General features: G+C 43.1%; 1 protein-coding gene across 6 annotated transcripts in view; it reads right to left on the reverse strand.

Moving 5' to 3' along the window:
- LOC126985177 (atrophin-1-like) overlaps positions 1-11,867 on the reverse strand; it is a 37,053-nt gene extending 25,186 nt beyond the window's left edge. Inside the window, exons 1-3 of one of the 6 annotated variants that reach the window (XM_050839767.1) lie at positions 11,627-11,867; positions 10,306-10,553; positions 991-1,084 (exon numbers count right to left, since the gene is read on the reverse strand). In XM_050839767.1, the coding sequence (XP_050695724.1) occupies positions 991-1,084; positions 10,306-10,428 (217 nt within the window). In that variant the 5' untranslated portion in view covers positions 10,429-10,553; positions 11,627-11,867. The other 5 variants (XM_050839735.1, XM_050839778.1, XM_050839743.1 and 2 more) reach the window with 5 other exon arrangements.
- Between the last annotated feature and the right edge of the window lie 4,116 nt (positions 11,868-15,983).

Raw genomic sequence — 15,983 nt, forward strand, 5'->3', positions numbered from 1 at the left:
GGTGATGAAACATTATAAAAAACCCATGAATTAACAGGGTGACTAAGTAAATCAGGTGGTTAATCAGTATAGTAAGGAGGGCAGACTGGAGTGGAAATGTTAAGACAAATAGACGTTTAAAGGCATATGAGAGAGAGAGAGAGAGGGAGAGGGAACAAACAGGTATGAGGAAGTACGAAATGGAGGTCAAGGTGTTTAAAGGGGCGGATGTCGATTGTTAACTAGATAGAGAAAAAAAACGGATGGAACACTGTAGGAAAAGCACGGACGACAATTAGATAAAAGGGGGAGAGGAGGAGGATTTGGTGTAAAGCCGGAAAGAGAACGCGGAAACGATATTCCAAAATAATGAAACGAAAAAAAAATTACATAACATAGAAATTCGAAAACATAGAAAAGAGAGAAAAGGGATAAAAAAAGGATATTCAATCATTAACACTGCTTACATATAAATAATTACATCATTTGATTATTTTCTATGCTTCTTTCTAATCTTCTTGTAGGTTTATTGAAAGAAAAGAAGATTCTGACGTAGGATGATACAGCAAAGCAGAGTGAGTGAGTGTGGGAGTGAGTGGCTGAATAAGTGAGAGAAAGAGAGATGCAATGAGTGGTTGAGTGAGTGACATTATATAAGTGACAGAATAGGTGAATGAGTGGATGAGTATGACTGATGGAATAAGAGAGAGAATGAATGAGTGAGTGAGTGAGAAAGTGGGTGACTGAATAGATGAGGGAATGAGTAAAAAAAGTGAGTGGCTAATTGAATATATGAGAATGAGTGAATGAGAGTGAGTGGGAGTGAGTGACTAACTGAATAGGTGAGATAATGAGTGAATTAGTGAGTGAAGGACTGAAAGAATGTGAGAGAATGAGGGACTGAGTGAATGGGCGAGTGAGTGAATGAGTAGGTGAGTAAACGAGTGGTGAGTGGATGAGGGAGTGAATGAGTGTGTGCATAAAAACAAGAGACAAGTCATCTTTGCTCACCTTTTTCTATAAGTTCGTTGAAGCTGGCCACTACGAGCCCCTTCCGTACCTGGCGCCCGCTGTCCCATACCTTATATGGGCGTTTCCCCTTACCCTGTGGAGACATGGGCTGGTTAGTGGGGTGAGGAGGCAGTTGAGGGGCAGAGCAGGGGAGGGGGTGAGAACTTAGAGTGTGGGTAGGGTCTGGTTGCCAATTTGCACACACCAGTTCAGTTAGTACTCACATGAAAAAGAAAGAAAGAAAAAAAAAATCTCAGGGAAAATGAACTTGTGTAGAATCTTAAATCCGCTCATACGTAATAAAGGATGGAGGTGTATCAGTAACTACTTGTGAGAGGATTTCATTTTCTTGCATGTGTAGGTTCTCCCTAAATATGAAAATTACTAATAATGGTGCGTGCGAACTGGTAGACATCCAAAACACTGTACAGTTGTGGTGTGTGTGTGTGTGTGTGTTGGCGGAACTAATGAAAGATATCTGACAAATCTGATGGGAGAAATGTAACCATCATATTTGTAGAACTAAAGATGAAATAAATATAATAATCTCTTGAACGTAATGGGGAGAGAAATTTTTTTTTTCTAAAACGACTAATGTATAAAAACAAATTTTCCAAATGAACATGTGATAGTTAGGATTACTACTACTACTACTACTACTACTACTACTACTACTACTACTACTACAGAAAATCGTAATTATCAACGAAAATCAGCAGCACTGGGGCGAGGCACTGATAGCTTGGGCCGGGAAATTTGATATTAACACCAAATTAACACTTTTAAAACAATGAAAGAAAGCATATAAGTAACTTACAACACAACCACCATGAAAACGAAACTGTAGGAGAAAATGTAAACCTCAATAACCACAGAAAACAATAATTAATTACATAAATATAACAGAATAAAAGGCCCAGAGTCGCCACATAAGTTACAGTGCCACGTTCGTGGTTACAAGAAGGCAACGGGAGACGAGACTGTCACTGCATTAGAAAGCAAAAAAATGTCTATACCTAAAAAATATTAGTAAGAAAGTCAGACGAGACACAGTATAGCAGGCACACCTTTGGTAACTATTGGCAGACTCTAAGATTTACAAAAAAAAGGTAACATAGAAAAAACATCCTAATCATCAATTAGATTCTACCTAAATCTGAAAAACCCAGAGAGAAAAAATAAGGAAATATAATTAAAGGGACGTTTCATCTGCTGGAGTCCGCCCTGACCGCCCGAGTAAAAGTGCTAGAAAACGTGATTCAACCGTAGACTAGGGTGTAATGCCACCAAAAATCCATTCCAGGGATTACAATGCTACAAAAATATACACTCTAGGCTGGAAAATACCAAAAAAAGGACGTATAACCTACAGGATGACTAACAGATTCAATGCAACACAGAGAAAAGAAGCAAAGGCCCGGATTTCCTCCCTTTTCTGCGGCGATCAATAACCGAGTGAATCTCTGTCAGGTCATACCCGGGGGTGATCAATACAACCTATGCAATCCCTGCCACAAATCACATAGAACACACAGTAGAAAGGCAGGCAGAGCGTGAGGAAGGGAAGAGGTGAGGCGAGGCGTAAGGGGGAGGGGGGGGGGGGACGTGTAGCAGCAGCAGCAGTAGTGGGAAATCGATTGTAAGCTGAGGGAGGAAAGTGTGAATGGCCACGCAAATGTACCCTGGTGTTAGTGTGAGTTTTATGCGTGTGTTAGCGCCTGTGCTAGATGAGTAGGCAGCTGGGGTGGATTAGTAGGTGTAGAGAGGGGACACTTCATCAAGGGTACAGGTAATGTTGGAGAAGGTAGACAGGTGTGAGGGACAAGGGGTGTTAACAGGACACACACACACACACACACACACACACACACACACACACCTATTAACGCATTTGATGAGAGAAAATATCATACTGAAATAAGCGAAATAAATCAATGAAAAATAAAAATGGCAGAGAAAGGGGAAGTACGCTCTTTCATTGACAGTACTGTGTTGCCGACGACAGCCTAACCTTATTAAATTAGTGATTTTATAGTTAGCCTGTGCTACTTGAAATACTTTTGTAAGCCCGATTATAAAGGAAACACATGTATATGTAAAGCTAGATAAATAAAGATAAGTAAATAGATAGATAGACAGAGATAGAGAGAACTTGAAACTTAAAGTTTCCCTCTAATAAGTGGATACAATTAACAAATAATTTTTACTACACCACAATCGATTCCATCACAAAAATCGTCAACAAAACTGAAAATTATTAAAATAGAGCTAATGAATCAAAATCGACTGATAATTTGAAAGATTGCAAGTCGCAGAATAAATAACTGGAGAGCTTGTCGAAACAGTAACTTAGTGGAATACCTGTACTGAAAAAGTAAAATAACTAAAATCCTCACGCATCTACTGTTTTGAACTATTTGAAGCTATTCTCCCCGTAAACTGCAACATTTCCACCCTCTTCGCTCTCAAAGCTCGTCCTGCAAACATGATAAATTAACAGCACGTCTTCATTACCTATATGATCGCGCCGAATTCCGACATTCCGGCAGCATTCCTCTCCACTCACCTGCTGCCGCCCACCACTTGAGCTGAGGATGACTTGCCGACGAGAGGCCAAGCAGATTAATACGTGGATAAGGCCCATATTATTTAACTCTTCCAAACCTTAGTACAACTATTTAAAAAGGCTCTCGATTAGGTTTTGGGGTTTTCCATGGGTGGTGTCTTGAGCCTGGCGGTAGTTGTGGAAGGTGCCGTGACCAGGAAAACACTCATGATAATCCGACGTGTCTCCAATGTGGCCTTCAAAGACGGTCGTAACAAGAGCTCGAAACGTTTGATAATACGAGTCTAATGCCCCTCCCTACTCTCTGTGGCCCCCTTCTCGTTGCTCTTCGGCATTTAAAGCTTTCTTCCTGTGCAAACATTAAGTTGAGGATGACTACAGACTGCAAACAATTTACATGCGCGGAGTTTTTCAATCTACGCCCTTTGCTCCCCTTTTTCAAGTTTAATGTGTGTGTAAATAATAGAGATATGACGATAGTATCAGTATCGGTATCGGCAGTATTGGCCATTATTTGTTGTATCGGTATCGGTACCGGCAAGGTGAAGATATGGCTGATACTCAGATATTTTTCTGGGGTATTTATTACGTGATTCAAGACTTTATTTTACTGTCGACTTTCGAGACCATCCAGTTATAGTTATCCCTAAATTCCCTTAATTATAATTTTAAATTACAAGAAGCAGCATACTTTTATAATCTTAGATATGTATAAAAAAATGTATCAGTATCGGTATCGGCAAAATATCGGCCATTTGTAAGTACCAGAGTATTGGTATCGGCCAGCATCGTGGTATCGGGACATCTCTAGTTTATAACACACATTACTCTTATTCACGTTTACTCACGTTACTCACGATAGACCTTCACCTTTCCAAATCGTTATCATTGGTTAATTTGGTGACTAAGCAACGCCCTTGTGCTATTTTCGGGTGTTCGGTTGGTGGTCGTTTGGTGAGTAGTAATATATTTGATTGGCGAATGCTGGAGGGAGTAATTTTGATGCTTGTTAGCCACTTAGCGCACAGTTAATCATAATCGTCAAATCGCCTTCGTGGATGAACGCTTACCCATATTTCCTGCCGATGCAAGTGATCCGCGATCATTTGAGGGGCATGAAAATTAAAGTTTACTGGTTATAACGGCGGGAAATAATTTTTGAGTCCCAGAGGAAAAAAATAATGGCTAAAGTAAAACAGGCTGCATTTGGCGCTCTTGAACAATTGAACAACATTAAAGGAAGTGACGACGAGTGTTACCAGCTGATTCAAAATCACAACGAAAGGGAAACGGTAATTCATTCTGTGAGAAAAGTCCAATATATAAAGAGAAGCAGATTGAAAAAAAATGGAATGATATAAGTCACTGAAAAACTATCAGAATTAACACTAAAAAGAAATTGCTACAAACTTCACCGACACGGGAAAATGTATTGATTCCGTAAGAAAATGGGCTACGTTCAAGTGAAGCAAATTCAATGGCTAACAGATTAAAAAACAAAAACAAACCGAAACTAATGGCGAATTCACAGACTTAGCCACAACATCTCGACGAACAAAAAATGGATTCCGTAAAAAAAGCCAATGGTTGAATAATTAAAGGACGCTGAGCGTCATTATGACAAGCAGCAGTGATGACGGGTTTAATGAAAGGTCACGACCAGTCAAGGTGCACCGCGATTCACGGGTGACAGCGCGGCATAAACACCACCATTAGGTCAGGCCCAAGGAGGCCGAGTGTCGGTGCGGGGCGGCGGTGCGCGGCGCCGCTGGTCGTCCGGGAAGGAGGAGGCGCCGAGCCGTCAGTGCGGGGGCGTCCTGACCGTGAAATCTTCCCTCATTCATACCTCGCCCTTGCTTATATGTTTTCCCCATGCGTTTGAATGCCTATAGTGATGCTTTGCTCAATGGTTTAACGCGGACATAAAAGTTAAGACTATCAAATCAATACTTGCGGAAAATTATCTATCTCTAATTTTCCCATGCTAATTTAACGATCCTTTAAAATCACTGCTTACGGAATTTACCTCGCCCTTGCTTACACGTATTCCCTATGGCTTGAAATGCCGAAAAAAAGTAATACTAACAAATCAATACTTATGTAAAATTGATATTTTTCGCTGATTTTCTCATCCTGAATAAGTTAACAATCCTCAAAAATATTAGAAAATTATTGATTAAGGAATTTTTAACTCTTCCGCTAACTTTTCTTTGCTATAACAAAATTAGCCAAAAAGCGTGTTATCATAATTTCATTGCGTACGAAACTGATGTATCTTATTTTTTTTACTTTTTTTTTCGGGGGGGGGGGGGGAATAAATGTTAATGCTTATGAAACTACCTCACTACACCACGTCTTGAGGATGTGTTAAGGGAAGGCGGGAGGCGTGATGGTAATTTTAGGATCGAAATCATAAACTCAACAGAGAAATATCATGAAAGGAAACACGAAAAAAAACAGAGAAGCAAATAACTAAATTTAAAGAAAAGCCGAACCATTCGCAAGCAACACCAAAAAGACAGTAATCATACAGTCCCTGAAATAAAAAAAATAACATTACCAATATTTATGCTAAAATTAATTAAAAGTATCACATTCGGCAATGCGAAACCTTAAAAGAGACGAATTTGAAGGAAGCATCAGATCACAGTTAAGGAATGTGTTGAAAAAATATAAATACAATGACATGGCAGTCCACACACTTATATGATTTAGCGGAATCTGAATAATAAAAAAATAAAAAAAACTGATGCGCCTCTGCAAAACATCTGTTCGGGTTTCGTATAATCTAATCTACCTTTTAATTTATATTTGGGAGTTAGGATTTATGTTTTAAATATCTTATGCTATTTTAAAAGTATAATAATACTATGTTAAGCTTACGTTGATTATGGGACTAAAAATTGGTGAGAATGAGTGATGGAGAAAACATGTTCTTGGGTGTACTGTATGGAGAGGACGAGAAAATATCACCACATTCTACTACTACTACTACTACTACTACTACTACTACTACTACTACTACTAGTATTACTATATTACAAAGAAACAAAAATACAAAGAAACATTTAACAGTTCTGAGAAATTCAAACCATTGAAAAATGCACAATCATGCACACACGCACACAATTACACCCACACCCACACCCACACCCACCCACACCCACACACACACACACTTACAACACACACACACACACACACACACACACACACACACACACGCGCGCGCATGCGCGTCAGATATTCCTGTGAGAAATTAATTTAAAGAAATCAAAATACCCATCTCTCTCTCTCTCTCTCTCTCTCTCTCTCTCTCTCACCTACTAGAACAACCTCATTGCATTCACAAGTTGAGTAGGATTAAAACAGACTTGGGCGACTTCTGTGACCACTGTGGCTAAATAAGTGACGCGGAAGGGAAGGCTTTGGGCTGGTTGGGCTGCTAGGGCTGGGGGTCGCGGATGTGGAATTACAGATATTTTTTCTTAATAAACCAAAAAAAAAAGTTTTCCTTTTCCAAAACCATGGAAAAGACAGAATGCATGTGAACCTATGATAATGATATTATTTAAAAAAATGATGAATTAAAATAATATAAACGAAGAGGCTCATTTAATATAATTTTACATGCATTAGCTGAAAAGCCCATTGGATATTAAGGTTTCCCGCTCGGCATGCTAGTATATAAATGCCTTCCACTAGTTCTTTGATTTTACATATTTGGAAAAAATCATCTTGGCAAACAAACAAAGAAAAAAGCCCGTTACTTTCACAAACTAATGCCGAGAACGAGCAGGCAAAGAGACAAAAGGACATTCAAACATACATTCACTTGGAAACAGAAATACAATCAATATAGTTAACTAAAAGCACCTTCAAGTCAATGGAAAAAACAAAAAACAAATAGTGTATATATAAAACACACACACACACACACACACACACATACACAAGCACACTTAAACACATCACATGACGGCTAAAGTCAACAAGTAAGCATAAAAACTGTGATTACGTAGATTTGTGATCATGTGTGTGTGTGTGTGTGTGTGTGTGTGTGTGTGTGTGTGTGTGTGTGTGTGTGTGGTGGTGGGGGGGAGGTGAGAGAGCACAGGTGTAAGTGAAGAGTGTGTTGCCATTCTCCAGGTGTTATAGTTTTCCTACATATTAAAAGAAAGGAATTATATATGATCATTGCTTTTTTTGGGGGTGGTGGTTTGGGTTAGTGTGAACTAATATAAGAAACCAGAGAGATTATATATGTGAAAGAATGCCGGTGTGTGTTGTGTGTGTATGTGTGTGTGTGTGTGTGTGTGTGTGTGTGTGTGTGTGTGTGTGTGTGTGTGTGTGTGTGTGTGTGTTATAATTCTGTAACCATGTGTGATAGAATGTGAAATACGTAATGGAGTTGTGGTGTATACCGTTGGTGATGGTGTGGCTTGCTATGTTTAAATGTGGTGCAGTGATGTGGTTGGTGATGTGGTGTGGTGACGTTGTGCGGTGTCAATTAAAAAGATATGATGATAAATACTATGATAAGTTGTAGTCAAGGCGTGGCGTGGTGAAGACAAGCGTAGTGTGGAACATTACTACTCCTAAAACCGCAATGAACTGGTGTTAAGTGCCGCCAGGTGACGAAGAGGGGGGTTGAGGTCAATACTACTGTTATTATATTTCTTTTTCTTGCGGTATATGGGAAAACATCGAAGACTAACCAAGAAAAACTTCCGTGGCTTGCTGCTCCTGAATACAAGAAGAAAAAACAAACAGATGGCGAAGAACTTAAACTGAGTGAGATGCAAGGCAGAAGAAGGCTGCTCTCGATCTGACCTCTCCTTGGCTTCTTCTATTACCTATGTAGGAGCTGAATTCTTGAAGGCTTTAATAATAAACTTTAGGCCTTAGAATTTTTCCGCGGTAAGAAAATATGGCAAAAGGAAACAAGTGACGTTGTGATACTACTGGCCCGATAAGGATGTGATAGGGGAGGGAGGGGCGGAACTGGGAAACGTTTTCAATTTGCTCTGATATTGTGGACTTCAACAACAACAAAAAAATCTGCTATTGAGAAAGATGAAAATTACTGTACTTTTGAATATGAATTTTATATCATACTGTGTGACATTACTTCAAGCATTCTTATAATATACCGAGAAGCTGTGGAATGAATGAAGAAAGTTAAGAGTCGATTGAATGAATGGGTAAGTAAAAAAAGCGAAAAAAATAATAATGTCATGTGATTGTAAGTCTGTGAGGTGGTTGCGTGTCTGGGTGTGTGGAATGAATGAAAGGCGGAGTAAAAGGAAGAAAGGCGGGCATGTGTTAGTTGTGTGTTGTCACGATCATCTGTCTGTGGCGTGGCTGCGTGTCCTTAAGTGTGAGGAATGAATGGAAGGCAGAGACAGAGGAAGGATGAAACACTTTCATGTGTTGGTTGTGTGTTGCCTTCGTGTCTGTGGAGTGGTTCGTGTTCGTGAGTGCCCTGACGTGACCAAGAGGTGAGGCTGATAGTGGCATGCAGGTGTGTGGGTTACGTGAGTCGTGATTCAGTGTCACGTCACGTCACTTCACGTTACATCATCCCTCGCATCAAGGGTGGGAAAGAAATCTAAGCATGAAATACACAAGGAAGCCGTGAGAGGTTAATGTAGGGCAGCATAAATTACAATATATAACTCATCATCAGACATGCAAGGTAGAGAGGGAGGGTAGGGAAGTGGGGAGGAGGGGGAATAGGAAGAGGAAGAGGAAGGGGAGGAGGAGGAGGAGGAAAGGGAAAGGATGAGGATGAAGAGGAGGACGGGGGGCCAAGAGGAGGGGAGAGATGGAGGATAGGTGAAGGGGAGGTATGAGACATCAAGAATCGACAGTGTACACATCAAAGATGCACCAAGTTATATTTTTTCCAACAAAGAACTTAATGAGAGCGAACGAAATGCACTGCAGTCTGTGAGGTGATTATGAAACGGAGATACGCATGCGTGGACTGGCAGGCGAGGAGGCAGGCGGGGAGGGAGGGAGGGAGGGAAAGAGAGGGAGGGAGAGAAGGGAGGAAGGGAGAGGGGGAGGGGGTGACAGAGCGCCCGGCCGGGGAACCTAACCTTACCTTATATTAAAACAGCACAAAAAATGCAAAATCCACAGACGAGTCAACGTACAACGAGCATACTGAGACATGAATGATCCTGATGCAATGGAGACGACACGGTGGAGCACCGGGACGTCTGGGTGATGGGGGCGATGGGTGACAAAAATGGAGACTTAAATGGGTTCCCTAAGACTTGGGTGTGCATGACCAGGTGATGGGAGGGAACTAAGGGGCACGGGAGTAAAGGGAGTGAAGGGAAACTCGGGAACTCGACTAGTGACTCTACGGGAGACATAAGGGAAAATAGAGGAGGTTGAGTGGAGCCTAAACTGATGATGCAGGTGAGTCTAGGGCGTTAGGGTGAGGTGGTGAGGCATGAAAGGTGAGTGAGGGAAGGCGAGAACAGTGGGGAGGAAGGAGGAGGCATCTCTCAGCCTTCCTTCCTCCCGGCAGCGACCCCTGGCTGGAAAAGCACTGCTCTCACTGCTAGGATGGGGAGTGAAATGACGCTTACTGCTCCTATTCAGACCTGGTGTGGGTGTGATGGCCTAGCAGTGAGGACATGAGTGAAGGCACCCCCGCCCCGGCCCGGCTCCTGGCCAGCGGGGGGCGGGGGGCCGGGGTGAGGCCGGCTGACAGAACAGAGATTCATACTAACTTGAGCAGGCATTGGTTCTCGGGTTGAGGTCCTGATCTGCTGTAGGTCGCTGATCAAGGGAATGATCATTGAGGTGTAAATTTCATCCAGCAAGTTCGCAGGGTCTGAGCTAGCCTCTGCCATGGTCCACACCGCGGAGGGATGACATACACTTTCATTTTATATTTATGACAAGCTAATTCCGATTACCGCCCTTCTTGGTCGTGTGACTGCAGGCCTTTAAATGTATAGTGTTTTCTTTTGTTAATCTGTAAGGGTGTGAGAGAACAAAATTTTAGTAGAATTTGGTTAGTTGAGCGTCAGTGGGGACGCGTTACTGAGTACCAATGTTGAGAATCAATGGTTGGCTAGGCACTCTCTTAAGACATCAAGGCCTACACTCCTAGTACGATGGAAAAAATTTAGTGTCCATATACTTGCCAATTATATCCAATTAAACTAATCAGAAGGTGGCTGCAAGACCCTAGCGAAGGTTGCGAAAATTTGCCCAAGAAATGTCACCAATTGTGTCCCAACAAGTGGTGACACTGCCTTTTGGCACCAAGGGAACAATCTCGGGGCCTCTCGCAGCGGGGCGCTTGAGGCTGGGCCGGGCCTGGGCCAAGCCTCAAATTGGGTCACTCGGTCGCTTACACACGGTTCAATTTCAATCATTTATCTTCAGCTTTTCTCACCACGTCATACAAACTCAGGTGTTTCTGGGGATGGGTAACACAAAGGATGGATCTATATACATTTTCACTCAATCAAATACCTGTCTTTACCTGGCACTGTACGAGGCCGCCTTCCCCAGGCCCGAGGAGAGGACTCTTCATTACTCGCGCCTTCACTCGGGCTTCATATAAAACACTGTATTTTCCTCTCTAGCAAACACAACCCTCGGCCTCCACAAGTGTTCTGAAGGTGAACCGTCGAGGCTGTGGACGCAGCGGGCCGCCACCCACCACCACTGCTCCTCTCTATCACATCACCACCGCCTTGTCTGCACCGCGGCCGGCACCACACCGTCACTCTCACATCCTGCACGCCCCGGCGGCTCACTGGGCACGCTGCAGCCGAGGGGCACCACCACCAACAGCAGCAGCAGCAGCAGGAACACAGGAGAAGCAGCAGGAGGAGCAGCGGCAGTAGCGGTGGTGGTGGTGGTGAAGCATCCAGCGCTCTCTCGCTCTCTCTCTCTCTCACTCTCTCGCTCGCCCCTCACCCCCGCCACGGTGTTCTCATCTTGGAGGTGGCTGCAACTCTCACCACGAGTACGGCAAAACGGGGGCCGCTACACGTCTAATGTGTGGTCACTCGAACGCCTGGGGAAGCCACTCACCTCTGCAGACATTAGGGCATGACTAGGCGGGGCAGGTTAGACAGCAATGAAGGAATATCCAAGGCGAGCCTCAGCACCACATGGCCCCCCACTGCCCCCGTGCGCCATAACTGGTTGCCGATCAATAAGATCTCTGGCCGCGGTGAGACTGCCTCTGCCTGCCTACACCACCCGACCAGCAGTCCTGCCCGCTCCCTCCCGCACGCACGCACGCCTGCCTCTTCCTCCTCTTCCTCCTCCTCCTCCTCCTCCTCCTCCTCCTCCTCCTCCTCCTCCTCCGCCTCCTCCTCCACCTCCTCCTCCTCCTACTCTTCTCTTCCTCCACCTCCACTGCCTCTTCCTCCACCTCCTCCTCCTCGTCCTCGTTCTCTTCTACCTCTATCTCCTCGTCCTCGTCCTCGTCCTCGTCCTTTTTCTTATGGTTACTCCTTATATTCAACCTCTCTCTCTCTCTCTCTCTCTCTCTCTCTCTCTCTCTCTCTCTCTCTCTCTCTCTCTCTCTCTTCCCGCCTCCTGTTCCTAGTCATCGACCTCCTCTGCTTCTTTCCCCTCCTCCTCCTCTTCCTCTTGCTCCTCCTCCTTCTCCACCTCCACCTCCTCCTCCTCCTGCTCCTCCTCCTATAACACCTCCTTGTCCTCGTCCTTCCCTATTCTTTCTTCCTTCTAGCAACCCCGTCTATTATTTTTCCTATTATCTATCCTCTTCCTTGGCAAGTCAACCCTCTTCTTTCATCCCCTTTTCCCCTTTTCACCGTCGCCTCCTTTTCTTCCTCCTCCGCATCATCGTCATCATCACCTTCTTCTTCTTCTTCTTCTTTTTCCTCCTTCTCGTCTGCTTCCTCCTTGTCTGCGTCTTCTTCCTCTTCCTCTTCCTCGTCTTCACTCTCGACCTTCGCCTCCTCACACTCAATCGCCCATTCCTTTCCCGTCCTATCACATTTTTATCTTTCTTTCCTTTTCTTTTCTTCTTATTTTCCTTTCTTTTCATTCTTCATCACCATCGCATTCGTTTTCTTTTCCTAGACATTTTTTCTCTCCTTCCTCCTCATTTTCGTTATCTTCTTCCTCTACTGTTCTTTTTCTTGTTATAATTTTCCTTCCATTTTCTTCTTTCCTACCTCCCTCTTCTCTTCCTCTTGTTCTGGATTGTTTTTTTTATGTTATAATTTTCTCCCTTTCTTCCTTTTTCTCTTCTCCCACTCTTTCTTCTTTTACTTTTCTTTGCTCTTATTATCTCCTTATTCTTCTTATCGTTTCTTCACCCTCACCCTCCATATCCTCCTCCTTTTCATCATCATCATCATCATTTTTTCTTCTTCCTATTCCTGCTCTTTTCTTCCTATTCCACGTTCCGTCATCCTCATCTGCTTCCTCCTTCATTTCGGCATCATTCTCTTTTCTCTTCTTTTATACTTCTTTCTGCTTTCTTTACTTTCTTGTTCCTGCTATTAGTTTTTTTTTTTATCTTAGTCCTCCTTATACTCTTTGTGCTCCTCTTCATTCTCCCCATAGTAAAATTATTTTCAAACTACGCGCGCTGCAGCGACGGTGTTCCGCTTTGCTCTGCTCTGCTCTCTCTCTCTCTCTCTCTCTCTCTCTGAAGAGCATGGGGCATTTAGCTAGGCTTCTCATCATTCTTATTACATTAAAAAGTTTAGGTATACTATAATTTTATCTGTATATATTTTGTATTACCATTCAATCGATACTGTGATTCATCATATATTGTTTTTCTTACAATAACTTTCTTTACGCTGTAATTGATTTTGCTTAAATTTATTACAAAGTTTGAAACATTATGTCGTAGATACGAAACCCGAATAATCGTATCGGACGATTTCTTACACGTTTTGGTCGGCGGTACAATAATAAAAATCTACTTTGACGCAAACTATAAATCAAAGTAACGATATGAACAATATTACGCTAGATATCGCGAATTGAGGAATTTAATATTTGACCGGTCAGAGAAGTCAGTCCGAAAAACAGGCCTCGCACCGCCGTCCACCTCGATGATCAGCGCATATCCATAGTTAGCCTTGCTCCCTTTACTCCTCCGCTGCCTCTTACCCTCTGGAAGCATGAACAAGGCCGCGCAGGCGACCCAGGCGACGCAGCAAGTTGGAAAACCTCGAGTATCTGAAATAAAGGCATCAAAAGAACGCCTCCTCCCTTCTGTTTGGCTACAGCATAGACACGTGTGTATGCGATGTGCGGGAAAAACTCTACGGTACTTCCCTGCCGAGTTTCAGTAGGTGGGCGGCGGCGCGGTGGTTGTGGTGCGTCGGGAACTAAGCGACACACGATTCCACCTTCAGCTCAGGAATTAGGTCAGACCGGGAGAGAAACGCAGACACAGGAGAAGGTGAGGAGGAGTATGGGGGGTTATGGAGGGTGAGGGGGAGGAAGAAGAAGAGGAGGAGGAGGAGGGGAGGAGGAGAAGAGGGGAGGGGGGACAAGCAGAGTTGGGAAGCGGGCCAAGTGGGATGCAAGCAAGGAAAGGCGCAAGCGAAGACAATGTTCCCCTCACCCGTAGCGTCTAGTTTTGTGCAAAGAAGCCTCGAGGGTATCAAGTGCTTGTGGTTTGGGTCAAGATTCTCCTCCTTCAAACGTCCCTCAGCAACGCCTCAGCAGAACACCCAGCAAGACCAAGACCAAGACTCCGAAGCAGTGGGCGGGAGGAGCAGGAAGCCTTTCGCCCTTACTTCTCCGGGTGATCTTTTAAGCTGGATCCAGAAAGCTATTCCTACTTCGAATTTGTTTTAGAGATTAAGTAATGTTTAATATCTGCTTTAGAGGAAAAAGACATTTACTCAGAGGCAAAAAAAATAGGCTATCAGCAACTTTCAGCAGCTTCCCCCACCCCACTTCCCATGATAACACTCCCTCTCAAAAACACCCTGACAATGTAAGCAGGGAAGAGATCAGCAGTGGTAAGGGGTTCTAAAATGGGGGACAGAGGGAAAGGGGGCGTAAGAGCAGTAGTCGGGCCAGACAACGGACAAGAGCAGGCAGAGGTAAGCAGTGAGCGGATGGCACGGTGCCAAGGCGGATAAATGATACCTTGAGGTGTCTACAGGGAGGGTAGCAACACTGGCCGCGGCGACGAGCCTCCAGACGTCCTTTGGTTGCCACAGCACCGTCTCCCGGGCTTCCACGCCATCAGTGTCACCGCTGCACACGCCGGGCTCGAGGCTTTGGTCTGGCCTGCCGGATATGTCATCAAGCCACCACCCACACGCACTCAGAGTGTCTTCAAAAATAAACCTTCACCTCGCCATGTGCACTACCAATGCTTTATTGTTATTTTTGTTTTGTTATCCTTAGTATTATTATCCTTATTATTCTTATTCTTATTATTCTTATTATCATTGTTATTATTATTATTGTTATTATTATCATTATTCTTATTATTATCATTATTATTGTCATTACAAATTAACAATAATAAAAAAAACAATGACAACAACAACAACAATTATAACCATCCACCAATAATAATAATAATAATAATAATAATAATAATAATAATAATAATAATAATAATAATAATAATAATAATAATAATAATAATAATAAAAATAACAATAATAATATTTTTTTTATTATCATCATCATTCGCTCTATTTTTGTTTCATAATTTTTATATTTTTCTTGTTTCTATACACTTCAGATTTTCTTAATCGCTCCCTGTTTATCATGAACACATGGTCACTTCAAAAAACATAATTAGTATTGCTCTCTAGTGCTCCAATGACAATCACGAGCGGCTTATCTAGTCATACTAGTGACCACTGAATTCTGGAGAAAGGAAGAGAAAGCGTGGCTCGTCATCGAAAAAATGTGTAAATACGAAGTGAGCTGTGATGTCCGAAGTTTTCATAAAATCAACTTGGAATGGGATTAAGACGTCGTAATATCGTGTATAAAGACACAGGTATAAGATGGGGCGTGACTCATTGCTCGATGTGCCTTATAACGCCGCTATTACAATCTTACCAAGGGCAACACTTGAACAAATGACTATAGCTTAAGTTTTTAAAGTGACTGTCTGCTAACATGGAATGGCCCTTCTTGTTCAGCCGCCCAGGAAAAATTAGGCCTTAGCAGATTATGGTCCCGGTGACAGAGCCTTTACCAACACAAAACCTTAGCATGTGGCGCCTCCTGATAAGATGTAACTTCACCAAAGGGTCATAAAGGCTGACTGTGTGTGTGCTGTCCAAAGACTCTCGTCCCTCGGCCTTCCAGATTTCTAATAGGCAGAGAACCCTTAGAAAAGAGAGGTACTAAGAGAGGTAGTGCCCTGAGGGGGTATGAGAGAGAGAGAGAGAGAGAGAGAGAGAGAGAGAGAGAG

Source organism: Eriocheir sinensis, chromosome 5 (assembly GCF_024679095.1).
Source record: "Eriocheir sinensis breed Jianghai 21 chromosome 5, ASM2467909v1, whole genome shotgun sequence".
NCBI classification, from domain to species: domain Eukaryota; kingdom Metazoa; phylum Arthropoda; class Malacostraca; order Decapoda; family Varunidae; genus Eriocheir; species Eriocheir sinensis.